Source organism: Emydura macquarii, unplaced genomic scaffold (assembly GCF_026122565.2).
Source record: "Emydura macquarii macquarii isolate MOO-44397 ecotype Brisbane River unplaced genomic scaffold, CSIRO-AGI_Emac_v2 contig_2171, whole genome shotgun sequence".
NCBI classification, from domain to species: Eukaryota; Metazoa; Chordata; order Testudines; family Chelidae; genus Emydura; species Emydura macquarii.
The window spans coordinates 3,673,830-3,690,705 of NW_027132308.1; the positions used below are offsets into that span (position 1 = coordinate 3,673,830).

General features: G+C 38.7%; 1 protein-coding gene across 1 annotated transcript in view; it reads right to left on the reverse strand.

Moving 5' to 3' along the window:
* Positions 1-283: 283 nt before the first annotated feature.
* The window catches only part of SEC24D (SEC24 homolog D, COPII coat complex component), a 33,771-nt gene continuing 17,178 nt past the window's right edge, over positions 284-16,876 (reverse strand). The window contains exons 5-14 of the mRNA XM_067558690.1: positions 16,202-16,318; positions 14,746-14,916; positions 13,309-13,405; positions 12,377-12,522; positions 10,385-10,523; positions 9,575-9,693; positions 7,387-7,566; positions 5,790-5,981; positions 3,858-3,947; positions 284-2,775 (exon numbers count right to left, since the gene is read on the reverse strand). Of these exons, the coding sequence (XP_067414791.1) occupies positions 2,635-2,775; positions 3,858-3,947; positions 5,790-5,981; positions 7,387-7,566; positions 9,575-9,693; positions 10,385-10,523; positions 12,377-12,522; positions 13,309-13,405; positions 14,746-14,916; positions 16,202-16,318 (1,392 nt within the window). The 3' untranslated portion in view covers positions 284-2,634. The remainder of the gene's footprint in view (positions 2,776-3,857; positions 3,948-5,789; positions 5,982-7,386; positions 7,567-9,574; positions 9,694-10,384; positions 10,524-12,376; positions 12,523-13,308; positions 13,406-14,745; positions 14,917-16,201; positions 16,319-16,876) is intronic.

The window sequence follows — 16,876 nt, forward strand, 5'->3', positions numbered from 1 at the left end:
CATACTTTGTCCTTGATTATTAGTTTAGTGAATCCAGTTTAGTTCCCTTTCCAATCAGACCCAAAGTTCAGTTCAAGTACTGGCATATAACAACTTCCCCAGCTCCAGTCCCTTGTACTGTCGATAGCTGTATTATTTATTATGGTTGTAACTATATGAGACAGTTTGCACAGTACCAGTGTAACAAAGGTTCTTAATTGTGTTTTCAGCCCATGTGCCTCTTACACAGTGATGTACTAATCCCTCCACTGAGCCTATGACAAAGTATAAACATTAAAACACATGATAGTAATTATATTTAATAAACATTTGTTTACATTTTTAAAAAGTTGCTGGTGTAATTCATAATGTACACTGAATTGGAATGGCAACAAACCTCTCTCATACAAATTCCCATCTAGCTCTGAAGAAAATCAGATCTAGGTCCCAGCTGAATCCAGTCTTTCAGTGTCCTTTTGTAGTACCTCCACTTGCTCAAGAGCTTTGAACTCCTCACAACCACTTTGACCGATGTCATTACATGATCTTCTAATTCACTTGACATGATAAAACATTTTTTTAAAAAAGGCACATAATTTTTTGCAGGGCTCTGAAGTTTCTGCTCTATACTTTGATAGCTATTTGCTTTCCTTTCACAATGTTTGAGAAGAGAGTTCAAAAATTCACCATTAAGTTGTCAAGACAAGTTCTGCAGTTGATATTTATCATTATGTACTCAACTTGTATGAATGCATTAACTGTCTGATATGAGGAAACAGTCTAATCAATAAAACACCCGAAGCAAACTGCTTTTCTTTAGTCTTCTAAACACTGCCTTTAATATCAATCAGTCATCTAGCTTTTTTAAAGCAATTACTGTCTTAATATATTTGTATTAGATGGTCACAGACATACACAACGGATAAGTAAATAAATAACAATGTGGCTTCCAGCATCATATGTGACCTTTGGTTAAAACAAGTGCTAACAGTCCTGGAAGTTTCAAAAAGACAAATATTCAGACCAGAGCAGTGTTGCAAATTTTTCTTAAGTTAAAAGCTATGAATATTCCAGTTGATAACTAAGGATGGTAATATTCAAACTATACTGAATTAGATTTCTGATTAACATAGTGAAATTTTCAGAACTAGAAACCTTTGTTATTTTTTTTAATAGGAAGTAGGCCAAATTGACTATTGTGTTGGAAGAGAAGGGAGTGGTGAATGTGGCTCACTTTATATTTACTAAACAAAAGACTGACAGTGGCAGATAAGTGTACCCAAACCCAAGGTAATTTTTGTGGTACTTACTCCTGCCTCCCTTCCCTTCTTTCACTGTAGTTTCTATGGGTCAAGTTCTGTCAGTTATACCACCAGAGTATGACAGGAAGCCAATGAGATGGACCAGCTGTAGATAGACTTCTTGCTTCTGAATCTTTGACTATCCACACATATATGTAAGTCAATGGAGACAGACCACCCCACCCTGTCTCACTTACATAAAGAACCAGTTCGTCTCCATCAAATATCAAGACTTTAGTAGTGACCCTATGTAATTTATTAAGTCTTCCCTGTTTGACTGTTCAACAGCATGGATGCCCTAGTCAATTCCTTCCCCTCCCTACCACTAATCATGGGCAAAGTTAGCCTACATCACCATTATTATTGCACTCCCATGGTAAACCTTTTAATCAAGTGTCTTCCAGAGGGCTGTAGTTTTGCACATGGGCTGTTCCAGATCAGGACTGGTATGTGAACAAAAGGTACACATGCTTACAAGTCTGTATCTGGTTAAATGGAAGTAGTTTAGTGTGCAACACCTTTTCTTTAACAGGGCCATGATTTGTGGGGAGGGAAGAGCCATGTGAGATCAAGATGAGTGCATTTCATCATGGGTGCTTCTCTGGAGATGGGCTAGCTGCCTGAACAACTTGCTCCATTTTGGCACATGTGGAAGGTAACCCAGAATTAGCCATAGATATTTTGCCTCTGCAGAAGTGGTTAAAATCTGCACTTTTCAGTGAAAGAATTAATTTGCTGTATGGTTCATCAGGTACAGGTAGATATTCAAATTTATACACAGGACTGTAAAAAGTAATGAAAACGATCCCTAGTCAGAACCAGAAAATGAACAGTCCCATACAAAAGCCCACTTTACCAATGTTATTGCAAACTGGATATATAATTGTTCACCTTCACTTGAAAAGTTTTCCATGTTTAATGGAATTCATTAAATATTAAAATGTAAACTAGTTTTTTCACTGGTGGAGAGTTTTCCCTCAGCTATAGTACAATTTATATGAATAGCAGAAAGAACAGATTAGATAATTGAGGACATTGGAATGTTCTGTTAATTGTGTTTTGGAAATGCAACCCACATGCTTTCAGCTTTGCAAGATTTTCATCTGTTTCTTAGAAACAGAAACTCTTTAAAGCTGCTCCCCAAAGATTTATACCTGAGTGCAGAATTCCCTATTCTACATATTAATGGGTAAACTAGACACTCTGAATGTGAGCGCTAATATGGGAAATTAGAAACTGTACAAAAGTCGCATAGGGAAAGCTTAGTAAAACACTACTTGGACTTTGTCACCAAACAGAAGGTCCCTCTTACAAATGCAAGGAAAATCTGATGATGTATATAGGCAAGCTTCCTTTAGTTGAGCAACTGACAGATCTCTTTATGAACACAGCATAGGAAATCAACATAAGAAGGTCCTCCATAAAGACTTTTGTCTTCCACCAGGTATTGTCGGAAAAGCATCTCCGCCTGTTCTCGTTGCTTTGCTATTAGCAGCTGGAATGAGAAATATTGATTATTCAGGATATAACAAAGGCTTGTTAAAGTTGTATTTCTCTGAAAATGCAGGATCATGTGCTTTACACATTACACAAAAATTAGCTGAGCACTGCCAAGTATACTGTGGGAGTACATCTTCACTGCAGCAGGGTGTGTGATATGTAACCCATGTAGATACACCCATGCTAACCGATCTAGGTAGTTTAGTGAGAGAGCACATGGAGGTGTAGGCTGCACAAGCATGTATGTACATTGGAATGTCAGGCTGACACGTGCAGCCCATACTGGCGCATCTTCACTGCTACTTTGAGTGAGCTAGCTACATCAGTTAGCATGTGTACATCAACATGAGCTTCAGTGTAGACACAGCTTGGGTGAATAGAGAAGAGCCCTCACAGTGACTTTTCAGTGTGTAGGACTAGCTGTCTGGGTATGATAGTACTGCAGCAGTATGGGTGCATGTTTAAATATTGTGGAACAGCTTAAGGACCTCTCCTTGAAGATCTGGCCCTAAATAAATCAGTGTGTGTGTTCAATTCAAAAGCAAGACCATAAAAAACCTGCACCCTCCTGATTCTGAATTACTGCAAGTGAACTGTGCTTCATTTTCTATGTACACACCAACAGGGGAGAATTTTACCTTGAAGCTTTTATTACTTTATTTGAAAATGTTAAGGTGGCATTTTCAGAAGTGTGCAGTATTTCCTGTTGATTTAAATAGGAGCAGAGTAAAACTACCAGGGACTTGAGTGGAAGCTGACTTAAGCCACCTCTGAGTGCTTTGGAAACCCTTTATGTGATAGCTACAATTTCTTATCCAGAAAGAAAAAAATAAGCTGAACATACTCAGGCCCTTATTCTGCAAAGGGATCTGCCTGGGCAGGCCTTTCCACTGAAGTCTAAAGCCCATTCGGCCATAAGGGTTTCTGAACAGAGGTCCCTTTGCAGGATTGAGACCTTAAAAGTACGGGTTGTAAGTTTCCAATCAAAACCAGCCCTGCTCAATTATTCTTTGTGGACAAAAGGAATCTGACTTGATAAGTTAGTTGGAAAAATTAAGAATTCATTTTCTCTCCTACCTTCATGGAGTAAGGTCTTTTGCTCTGGATGTAATCCATTATTGATCTGAGCTTCTTAGAGTAGGGATTGTCCACTTCAGGGAGTAGTGTCTAACAACACACAATTAAAAGGTGATGAATGGTGACATGGCTATACACATTTACCAATAGTAGAGTCAATGCTAACATTAAGAGGGCTGAGTATATTTTGTGTAGCAGAGCCTTTCCAAAACCCCACAAAATTATATCGTCAGAGTGTGAAAGTTGTAACCAGCTCCCATAAGTCTTATTTCAAACAGGAAGATGTACCAATGGCCCATCGCACAAGCACTGAGAAATGGCCAGATATACACAGATGAATTTAACCTTATGTCTTCATGAAATATCAGTTTTTCAGTGAGAGAACCAACAGGAAGGTTATTAAATACCCAACCCATGGAAGTTATATGCAAAATAATGACATTCATTCAAAGTTAAGTTGAAGATTATGTTGTCACAAGCGGGAGGAAGCTCAGTGCTAAGTTTTCCCACTGCTGCCTTAACTCTGCCCCACTATGCTTATGCAACATAGTAGGGTTTTTCAATTCATGTACTTGCAATTTCAAAAGTAATTCCATCCACTGTACTGAACTATTACCATCCACTAGAATGAAAGGGAAATATACTTTTCTTTAGCGCCATGAACAAACATATAGCATTTTTGCTCTGGGTGAAGTCATGCAAAAGCTGAGGTTCTGTGCAGGGCTCTCTGTCCCTAAACCCCAGTAGTAAAACTGCACAAGCAGGGCAGCTGCAGTAATCAAGCAATGACCACTTTGCCCTCTGGGTCTTGGGACTGGGGGGGACCTGCACCAGCTCTGAATAGATTTCTGCAGAACAGGTTTTGGGTTGGGTGGCTGGAAGAGGGCCAAGTAGAGCTGAATTTATGCAGCAGCAGCGTCTGGATGCCCATGCAGAGAGGTGTGGTGGAACTGCAGCCATTACTTCAGACTGTAGCCCTGTGGCCTATTTGCTAAAATCCAATCCCTCTCCCCATCACAATCTCCACAATAGTTCCACCTCACAAACCCAATTATTTCAGTCCATCTTGGATAGGGTAATTTTTTCCCTTATGAGGAAAGCTCTGAAGCTGATTCGTGGTCCCGCTCCTCCACTAACACCGTGAACGTTGAGTAGATTAATTTGCAGGTTTGTGGTGGACCATGCAAATCAAGTATTGTGCATTACAGTGTGTCCTCATAAGGCAATTTAAAAGCCAAACTGGCTTAACTATTCATTACTAATATGATTATGAATTTGGGGTCAGAGCCTCAGCTGAGTTGAGTGGGCAGTGCAAGAATTGGTGCTCTGCTTGCTTTGTGTGGAGCTGGTTGTGACCATCCAGCACAGGTTAGAGAAGTCTCAATGATACACTAACCTGCATCAGCTGCCCATAGCGCCAAAGGCACATTACAACTGCTGGGGATCACTGGGGCACAAGGGAGTCCTTTCTCCAGCCACACCCCGAATGCTAGCAGCCCCTGGAAGGGGTATCATAGGAGCCACTATGGCTGAACTACATCATCCAAGGATTCCTTATGGAAGGGGATCCTCTGGGAACAGATCTGCCTAATTTAGGGCCACTGGATGCCCATGAAACAATGCAATACAAAGCAACCGAATTAAAGCCTTAATCACTTATTTGGTTAGAAATCAATCAGGATTATTTCATCAAATGTATTTATTATTCATAAGTATTAGCTCATTTTCAGCCCTTTGACTGTTTGTGAACTGTCCACTGTTGTGTTGTGTGGCTGGTCACCTAAATCACATAGTACTGTCTCTGCTCACTTTCTATTAAGCCACTGAGCTACCCTTAAAAATGAAATTTTCAAATAAAGAATGTTTATATTCCCGTTTATATAGAAATCAAGCTTCTGCATTCCAGCCCTGTCTCCTGCACAATATACTCACAGCCTCCGTGCTGACATGTGCAAAGGATGGCACATTAAAGATCCCTTGAATAAGCTCTGGTGGGGCACTGACTCCCAGCCACAAGAACATATTTAGCCCATTTGCCAAGAAGAATACCCCTCCTTCAGACAGACGTTCCGCTGAGCAACGGACAGCAGTGGGGAAAGCATCACTCTTTACATCCATAGTGTGCTGCAGGACCAGGGGAAGAAGAATCAGTCTATTTTTTTTTGTGTAGCTGAATTTACTAAATGTCATACAAAGAAGCTTCAAGTTCTATTGTTAATGTGCAGTTACGCGCTGAAAAATTAACTCTGTAAAAACGGCATCTTGGGGTCATATATTTATTACATTTCAATGGCTCCTTTCCAAACATGCTCAAGTCACCATTTGTGGAAGTCAAGCTGTGTTCTTTCTGGCTCACGCATCGTCTCCAATAAGATTCTGCAGGCCAAAGGGTTTGCTAAGTTATACCTGTACTACATTGGTGCACCTTTGCTGCCTTGATGTAACTGACTGCCTAATCAGAGACAACTGGGCTGCACAGTTCTGTGACTGGAATTTAGTTAACAATCCTGTGAATGATTTGCAATCAAGGAAAGCACCCAGCTCACGCTCTCAGAGTTGGACTGCTTCTGCAGGGCTGATAGTGGTAAAAAAAGACTTATTTTTGTCACTGATGCAAGCAGGCACAACTCTGAGTAAACATAGGGAGCAAATACGTTCGGTAAGAAGGGACCATTTTTAATACAGCCACTTTTCAGAGTGGAGTAGAACTGCCCTTTAGATAATCGACCCAATTTCAGCTTAGAAGCTGTGCTACCTATCCCTAAGTCCCCTGTCTTTTCTTATGATTTTGCAAATGCACCTTTAAAAAAAAGAAACACTCTTCTTTTGCTGCACGAAGGACATAAGAGGGAAACTAATTGACTTTCTATAGAGGAGACATGGTGAAACTGACTACACAAAGTGCTTTCAGATTCACAAAGTAAACAAAGTGCAAAGCTAGAAAAAACTCTTATAAGTTGTTACTATAGTTATTGTCTATTAAGCCACTGAGTTACCCTTAAAAATGTCCTTTCTGAAAACAGAACTACCTGTTATGTACATAAGTGGAACTACAGTCATCTTTCACCATCTCTAATTCAGGATTTCTTTATAATTCTAATAAAGCTGTTAATCAATAATGTTAGCATCCTTTAAACAGCATGAAGAGAATAGTATTGAGCAGAGTAAGAGCATCCACTCCTTAGCAAACTGTCTAAACATTTGGGTCAAAGTGATTGTATCTATGCATATACAAACAGGTAGAAACTGCAGTCTCACCGTCCTCAGTGCTATGCCCATGCTATCTTTCTCAAGTCATTTTCAACTGAATGAAAATTCAGTCAATTTGCTTAATCAGCTGAAGACTACACATAGCAACAAAAGCAAGAAAGTACCTCTACAACATGGAATCACTCAATACATAAGAACCCTCTGCATGTGCACACATATGCATTAATTTTGCATGTCTGAGCCATTCATCACTTTTACTGAAAACCCCTAAAAATAATGTTTCCCCAGTAGAAAAGAAGCACTACTAGTATATACTTACAATTGGCAGAAGTTGTGGATAGAAGAACATCTGGGTGTCGGCAACATCCATAGACATGATCAACTGCCTATGATAAGCTCTTTCATCTGTTGGAATTTCTGGTCTGCCAACTAGCACGCAACTTTTTAATAGACAATTAATGTAAACTGGCAGCACCTTCATTGCATCAGGAAGGATAAGCTGAAAGAAAGAAAGATCTTGTTATTTATAAACCTGGATTTATAAGCTTCTTCTAAATAAACTAGCTTTTACCACTTATTTTTTAAGATATGCTAGTTATGAAATATAACTTTTGTGCTATTCTAGCTGACTCAGGACTATTTACAGCAGCAGCTGCTTGCATAGAAATTTCAAAGATAAGTATTTGGAATTGGTAATTAAGCACCAACAAGATCTAGTAGACGTTACAAAACTGTAGGGGAAAAAATTGAAGTAAGTGAATGATGTAGAACAATATTACATTAATAATAAACAGGCCAGCATGTGAGGGGGTAATGAGAGCAGGATGTCATTCTAATGTGCACTGGGTCACAGAATGCGATGTTTGGTGTCCTTGTATGAAACAATGTGATGTTTAGAATAAAACATCAGCCTGATGTAAATCATTCTTTAAAACATTTAAAGTGTCAGTGTGGTTACAAACATTCCTTAATTCATAAATGGGCACTGAGTTACCCAAGCTGAATACATGCTTTAAATAAACCAACAATTATGGTAAATTGTCGTCAGCACTCAGATAAATTGCTAAGTTCTACCTCAAAGAGGTAAACAAAGATACGTGAATTATGTAACTCAGATGATGTATTGTATAATATAATACAATACCCATTTTTAGATGAGGGAATTGAGGCTCAGAGCGATTGTGACTTTCCTAAGGTCACCCAGCAGGGCAGTGGGGAAGCCAGGAACAGAGCCCAGGTCTCAAATCCCCAGTCCTGTACCTTCTCCACTGGACCACACTGTAGAGGCATAGATATCCTGAAGCTACTATTATACAGAAAAAGCAAAGAAACAAAAAAAGAACAAAAAAAAACCCCATTAGGTATCCTCTCTAATCCCTACTTTACCTTCAGAATAGAACACTACACAGTACTGTGAAAAGAACGACCCTTCTCTTTACAAGTTAAGGTAACTATTCATTTAACCTGGATTCCGCCTGGAATGTGCTTGGTTATTGCACTGGTACTAAACCCCTGCTGGATACTACAAACAAGCAGTGTCTGCAATCAGTGTTTTATCGGTATAAGGAGTTGGGGAAAGCCAGGAAAACCCTCTTAAATGTTGCCAGTCAGGGAGCAACTAGTCTAAAGAACTTCCAAGCTAGGAAATGCACTTCCCTCCTCATCTATACATTTCTCTGTGATTAGCATTACCATTTGCTAAATATATGATGACATGGTGAGGGAAAGAAACTTTTGAGCTACACAGAGCTGTTCCTCAATTCTGGGAAAGGTACTTAGGCCATGTCTACACTAGCACTTATGTCGGCAAAACTTTTTTGTTGCTCTGGGGTGTGAAAAAAACCACACCCCTGAGTGACATAAGTTTTGCTGGCATAAGTGCTTGTGCACAGTGCTATGTTGGTGGGTGATGCACTCCTGCTGACGTAGTTACCACTGCTCGTTGAGCTGTTTTTTTTTTTTTAATGTTGACAGGAGAGCTCTTTCCTGTCAACATAACAGGGCTACATGAGTGCTCTTACAGCAGCACAGCTGTATTGGTACAACTGTGCTGCTGTAAGCTTATAAGTATAGACATGGCCTTAGTGTGTCATAGCTAAATACAAGGTCGAACAGATAGCTTAGCATAAGTAGTTAGCACATATTCTAAGGGCCCTTTCAAGGTGAAGTGGCTCATTAACACCCATGTAGTCATAGGACAAAAAGAGGTGTTAATGGGTTACAGATTTTTGTAATAAATCATAAATATCTGCCTTAATGAGAAATACTATGTACTTTCAGAACTCTTATTTAAAGCCCATCACTTTCAAATGTATCCAATCACTGTTTATCTTTAAAAAAAACATTAAAAAAACACTAACGGGTAAAGAGAAAAAAGTATGCAGAATGAAAGGAAATTAAACCTTGCTCTGAAATTTTCATTTGTGGCATCACTACAGTTGCATTGCTAGTTATTTATCTCATATACAAACTTAGATATGGAGGATTTTCCTTGAGCTGGATCTTACCTGACTTACTGCAGATGGGCTGGCACAATTCTTTCTGTAACATGCCAACATACGAGCAGTCTGATTCACCAGGATCTCTCTGACTGTCTTCAAAGGCTGGCTTAGAATGGCTTTGAAAGCTACAATTACAGAACAAAGAAAAGACCATCCTAAAGTTAAGTTAGACATAAAACTTTTTGTTTCAAAGGCCCATGCTTAACCTGCACATAATATTAAAGAACGTAAGTCAAGTTATTTCTGCAGCTATTTTAAGTCAATGTCTGTTTCAGCTGCTTGACTTACAAATAAAAGTCAGCAATATTTCAGAACTCTGTCTAAGTATATTCAAGATACAAACAGCTGTGTCTGCTTCTTAGAAAATAGATGATTTGCATCTTTGGAGAGCTGAGTCACTCACAATATTTCGTGATCAGAATCTAGATCCTAATGGATATTTATTCACTTCAAGAAACCAATACTCCATATATGACAGAGTATGATCAATACAGTCTAACTGGGGAGATTTCTAGATGCAATTGCAGAAATATTGCAGACTGTGCTGAAGTGCATCAGCAATGTTGTGCACAGACAGCTGCAATCTGCTTGTTTCCAGCCAGCAGCATTAAATTTTCACCTTCATGAACGCTGAATATGGTCGCACGACAAGAGTGTACAAAAATATATGGTCTTGGCCCACCTCTCTGGTTTACATTGGCGTCACTCCATTGATTTCAGTAGTTACCCCAGTGTAAGTAAGAGGAGAATCATGTCCCATACATGTAAAAAGATGTTTTTTCTAAAACAAAAATAAGTAGCAATTCATAAATTTACCTGATTTAGCAAAGAAGTTTATAAGTGCATCAGTCTCACAACTCTTGTAGAGATCTGCTAACTGGGAACTACAGTTTAAGCCAATATTGTGTACACGGAGTCGTCTTTGCCCACTTATTGAAGTGTAAAGTACAGCACACTGCAATGATAAGAGAAGTTCTAGTTTTCACAATTAACTTTATTTTAGTATCAAACTCATTGAAAAACCCACCAACAACTGGTCTTCAGCACTTTTAACGTGTGTCAGCCATAATAGATGCAGTATGTGAGGCTGGACTAGCAACATTCACCAGATGCTAATGAGCTACAGGAGAATTTCCTCAACATTGTAATGTAAATATGCTGATGTGTAAACCTATCATAGAAATAACTATTCTTAAATTTACAAGATTATAACATGAGTGATTAAAAAGCTTGCTGCTCTCAAGGCACCACAGACAGATGACATAATTTGAAAACAGCAATAATTGGCAGCAACTTTGTTTTAGAGTCACAAGGTTTTAACTGTTTAATTTTTGAAAAACTTTAAGAAAACATTTCAGCAAGTAAACGTAAATGAATACATGCCACACAATAGACAGAAAGCTATCTGACAACTATTCAACACATCACATTATTGCTGTCATCACATGATAAAAATAAAGGGAGGAAGGAAAAGAATATGAGGCAAAGATTAATAAGGCAGTTTTGAAAAACTTTAGCTGCTCATTTTAATCCTTTAACACATGAGAGTTTTTTATCATTCTGATTTACTGCACTGGAATCTGATTCTATTTTGTTTAAATATAGTGCTAATATTTAGGGAAACTGGCATGAAAAAGAAAGTAATTAAGAACAGGATTTCTTTTTGGTGACCATGTTTCTTGCCATCATATTAATTAGGATACTGTACCTTGTAATGCTTTTCGCAATGCACCAATATGAATGAAATTCTCATTGTTTTGCTCTTTATGGGCCTGATCCAAAGCCCATTAAAGTAAATGGAAAGGTTGCATTGACTTCAGTGTGCTCAGATCAAACCCTTTATGAACTGCTCCCATTCGAAATGGAGATGTAAAATAAAAGTCTACAAGGAATGTACATCCAATGTCAATATTGTCCCATGGCCGTAGGAAATGACTTCACACATACAAAGGCCTGTTATGTTTTATGGAACTGTATTTACATAAGGATTAACTACTGAGTAATACATTATATTTCTAGGAGCATGACAAAAGTAAAACAGAGCAAAAATAGCAGTTTAGGTAATTTTGTGGTTTAGCTTTGATGATCACAAGTTATCAGATTTTTGGGAGGTTAAAAAGAAGTCATGAATAAGCAGCTATAATAATTTGTGATAATTTTTCATGGATAACATTGGGAGATACGTCCTTCTTAAGGAATGTGACTATAACAAGCATCATCAATACGTTTAAAAGCAGAACAATGTGAACCCTAATCAGTCCTTAAACTTAAACTTCCAAGAATATCCCCATTGATAGATTTTTGGGAACAGATATTAACTTGGGTGCTAAAGCATAAGCAGTGTGGCATCAGCCTTTGATAGTAGAGCACTCACAATGAAGGAGTGAGAGACTACCTGCATGACCTTAGGCCAATCAGTTACGGACAGATTTTACCTTTTCTGCTTATAGTGAATAGGACCTTATTCCGTGACTCTCTCTCTGTACCTCAGTTTGCCCATCTGTAAAATGGAGGTACTACTAACCTACCTCAAAGGGCTTAACTGAAGTTTGCAAAGTGTTTGAGATCCTTGGATGGAAGATGCCATAGAGGAGCACTGTATTAGTAAGTATGAGTACCATTATCACTACTCTGTTGTTCATTAAACCATGCCTCTGACCCTTAATTGGCAGCATGTAACTGGCAGGACTTCATTGACTTTGTATAACCTATACCCGGCTCAAGTGGGAGATATTTTATTATTACTGAAAAATAAATCTCCCACATTATTTAATTTAATTTAAATGATGTGGATCTAACGTTTGTCACCTGAATTAAGGCTCCATTGTCTTCATTCAGTTTGTCATCATGCTTGAATTCCACTGTTATTGCCTTGTCGCAGTCTATTGCTGCCATCTCTACATCTGTGGTGTTGTTCATGTAAACGGCACCAAAGAAGTCAGTGGCCCTGAAACCTAGACACAAAAATAATTTACTTTGATTTGTTATTTGTAATATTTTTTAAAAAACTGACATGGCTTCATGACCCCATTATTTATTGATGTTCAATATGCTTTGCAGGCTGAGAGAGGTACTATTTTTTCCACCAATCTCAGAGTGATCTCAACATCTGGAAGGCCCCACAGACTCTGGTAGCCCACCATTTCTGGTTTCACTGCAAAAAGAGGCATAGCAATTGATTAATCTTTCCCCATCTGGCAGTTGGACCAGAGGAAAGAAAGGTTGCAGAGTTGGTGCGGGGACCCACAGAAGAGTTAGTGCCCATCTGGATGCCTGCTCTATTTAAGGCTGACCCTGGAATACCTGCATTTGTAGGAAGAATAGTTTTTTGAAAAAACAAGTTTTCATTACAACAGAGGATTTTACAAAACCTGGGGACAACTGGGTGCACAACAGTTGATAGAAGTGGTTTACATAAAAACAAGTGCCTGAGGTGTGTAACATGAGCAGAATCTGCGTTTGTGTATATAGATTAATTTCATGCACAAGGAGAACTCTGCATATTCCAATGTAAATGCATGAACATTTTTTGCAGGTAGACCTCAACCTCTAGTTTCTAGCAAAGTGCCCCTCAAGGTGTAAAATAATATGAGGCATCATAGAAACAACCTGTATAAAACTTCCAACATGCTATTATTTAAAATAACATGATCTGTTAGTGCTCAACCTACCTCTTCTCCAGGAAATAATGTCTATGGTGAGATAAAACTGAAAGTGCATTCCAAAGGGGGTATTGTTACCTGTACTTGTGCGAACCCTCATGATTGCATCAAATCCTGGTCTTTTTTCTATATCCTTCCTGAGGTCACTCAAGAATTGGGGACCATCAGAATGTACCTAAAAACACAAATCAAAACCAAAGCTGACATCCACCACTGGATGGCAGTATACAGCAAAAAATGCCACAAGGTCTTTAAAATAATGTACGTTTTTAAATGGATGTGTATATAAAACATCAATCTCTTCTTTACCTGTACTCTTTAATAATGAGCCATCTGCAATGTGCTGCATGTCACTTTTAAACAGAAATCAGGATGTGCACGAATTATCCAATTCAATGCTACAATCTTGGACGTTTAGAATTCCTCTACTCCCAAAAGGGATACCCTGACTCACAAGGAGCAAGCATTCCATTGACTACTATTGAGTTGCTGCACTGTCGTTTCCTTCCTGGAGGATAGCTGCAATTTTAAGGCCTGAGCTAGAACTGTGCATTATTTGTGTGTCTTGCTTGGTTAGTAAGAAAATGCACATGCAGATCAATTTTGAGCACAGAGAAAATCCTTCTTGGCTACAGAAATTCTCCTCTGCACTGGGATGAATTTCACCCTATAAGCTACTATTCTGGAAAGCCATGAATCCTGAGCACGTTGGTCTTGTCACGGCTGGGACATACCCAAAACTTTTTGAATACATGATTAGATGGATATCCTTTAGAAAAAATGAGAATAATCCTTTTGGACATAAGCATTTCTATTTTTGATGTTCAAGAGTAATTGTGGTATTGGCTCAGAAGTTGATGAATTCAAATGTCAATGTATTCAGGAAAGCAGGATTCATTTTAAGATACTAACCAGGTCATTTCAGAGACTGAAGATGTTTTTAAGTCTTTAATTTGAGCTTGACTTGTCATTTGCAAGTTTTGCATTCTGTCCAGTAGGACAATGGTTCTCAACTTTTCCAGATTACTGTACCTCTTTCACGAGTTTGATTTGTCTTGCACCTCACTTGCTTACAACATCATACATAAAAATACAAAAGTGTCACAGCACACTATTACTGAAAACTTGCATGCTTTATCATTTTTACCATATCATTATAAAATATATTGATTGGAATATAAATATTGTACTTAACATTTCAGTGCATATTATATAGAGCAGAACAAACAAGTCATTGTCTGTATGAAATTTTAGTTTGTACTGACTTCACTAGTGCATTTTATGTAGTCTGTTGTAAAACTAAGTAAATATCTAGATGAATTGATGTACCCCCTCGAAGACCTCTGCGTACCTTCAGGGGTATTAGCTGAGGCTCACTGAACTCAGGGACACACAGAAGATCTCCCCAGCTTCACTGATTTTTTATGCTAGACTAGGAGGTATATCTTTATAACAGAAAGAAAAAAGTAAATTCTTAGCAACTAGTTGACAGATAGGGAACTTGTAAGCACTTACCTGAAAATTGTTATATTTGTAAAGAGATCCTCCAGTGTACATTGTGACAAGACCCATGGAGGCTACATCCACATACTGGTTTGGGAAGAGGAACAGATTCACACAGCAGCCACTAGCCACACAATCTTTTGCCAAGGACTCATAACAATTCACCTGTGGCTGGAAAAGTGTCTGCAGAGAATTAAAAAAAAAAGTCAGGTACTTTCTCCTTAGACATCACCTCAGATACTGTTATGTCAAAATTCAACCATCTACCTGGAAAATTAAAAATGACAAAGCTAATGAAATTAAACTAACTACCTGAGAGCCAGATTTCGCACTCAGACACATACACACAACTCCCACTGAAGTCAGTGGCAGCTGCATGCATGTAGCACAGCAGAATTTGGTCTTCAATTTTTAGCTAAGTGTAGGCACTACTCACAAATGGCGTGAGAGAGGGATGACACACACTAACCAGCACAGGGGGCAGTTTTACAACAGTATCAGGTGCCACAAGCAAAACTCGTCTGAAGACCAGAGTTTGTTGGAAGATGCTGACGCATGAGAGAGTTTGATGGGGTGAAAACAGAAAGAATGGGCAGTTGGGTTCACAGTGATGTAGGCACGTACAAGGGGAGCATGACTGCGGTGTGGTCATGGGAGGGTGCAGGGGAGTTTTGCGGTTGTCAAGGGATTGTGCAAGAAGCGGCCAAGGTGACTGTCACTGAGGAATGCCCAGCAGACCTTCCAGCTTCATTCCTCTGCTTCTTGATGCCCCTTTTTTGGACCAACAAAACTGAAATGATCCCCCTTCCCTGCTTGTCACATAAACGAAAAGATGAACTTGGGGCCTATTTCTCAGGACATTACTTTTGTGTTGCTGGGAAGCCTGGCTCACAATGGGGTATGGAACCATTTAAATCCCAGGGCCTACCAGACTGCGCGATGCTAGGACTTGTGGTGCCTCAGACCCGAGTGAGCACACAGCCATTTAGAAAGCAGGTGTCACACAGGGGCCCAGTAAAGGTACAGATGGCAGTAAAGTTCAGCTTCTAAGGTAAAGAAGTAGGCCAGGGATCCTAAAACCTATGCCAGCCACTATCTGGTCATCTTTGCTCTAGGAAACAGCCCCAAAATGCAGTGATTCCACTTTATAAGTTTTTGGAGAACAAAAGCACTGAGCTCACAAAGTACCCAAGATTCTTTGTTAATGGAATGGCTTTTTCACTTGTGTGGGCTTCATTTATTGGTGGATTTACAGCAGTATCACTTTGTTGTGAATTTAGGATTGACATTAATGTGTTAATTAGATAAACAGCACCCATTTACCATGATGATGGGAACATAATAAATCTTTATAAAAGTAATTAATATGCAGTTATTGATATTTAACCCATTCTTTGAAGAAACATAACTTAACAGGAATCATCACAATTTTCTTCTCAATTCATTGTAAATGCTACGTAGAAAATACCTTCTCTTTCTCTGTATTGATCAGTTTTTTGTCATCTCTGTTTTTCAACTTCCCTGGTGCGTCAGCAGTTGGCAATGAAGAATGGAAGATAAACAACTTTCCAGCACATTCTGCTGCCTGTTACAAAGACAACGTAACAACCTTTTATTTTGCTGCTGGTATAAACAGCCTAATTTTCATACATTTTTGTCTCTCAAATGCCAGTGAAAACTTTCACTACATCCTCGGAGGCTAAACAGTCCATTTGTTTAGAGACTGGCACCAAAATCCCCACAAGAAAATCACTAGGAATTTAATATCCATAAATAGCTTAATTTAACACAGATATGTCTGGTCATAGGTGTTGTTACAGTAATTTCCACATGGGAATCTAGTCTTGATGGACAAAATTAAAAATACATAACCCAGACAGCTGTCAACTTAATTTTTTTTGATGCCCATGAGTTAAATAGAAGGTGCTACTGCAATATAAATGTTAAATAAGATGCAATGGAGGATAAATAGATTGGGTGAAATTCTGCAGTTCTTATGCATGCGTGAGTCCCAATGAAGTCAATCACAGTTGTGTGCGAAGGAGGACAGAATAGGGCCTCCTCTCAATTCTTTTTTCAACACATCAGTAATATCAATGAAAGTTATGCATGTGTATCTGGAGTTCTTTTTTAATAATTAACT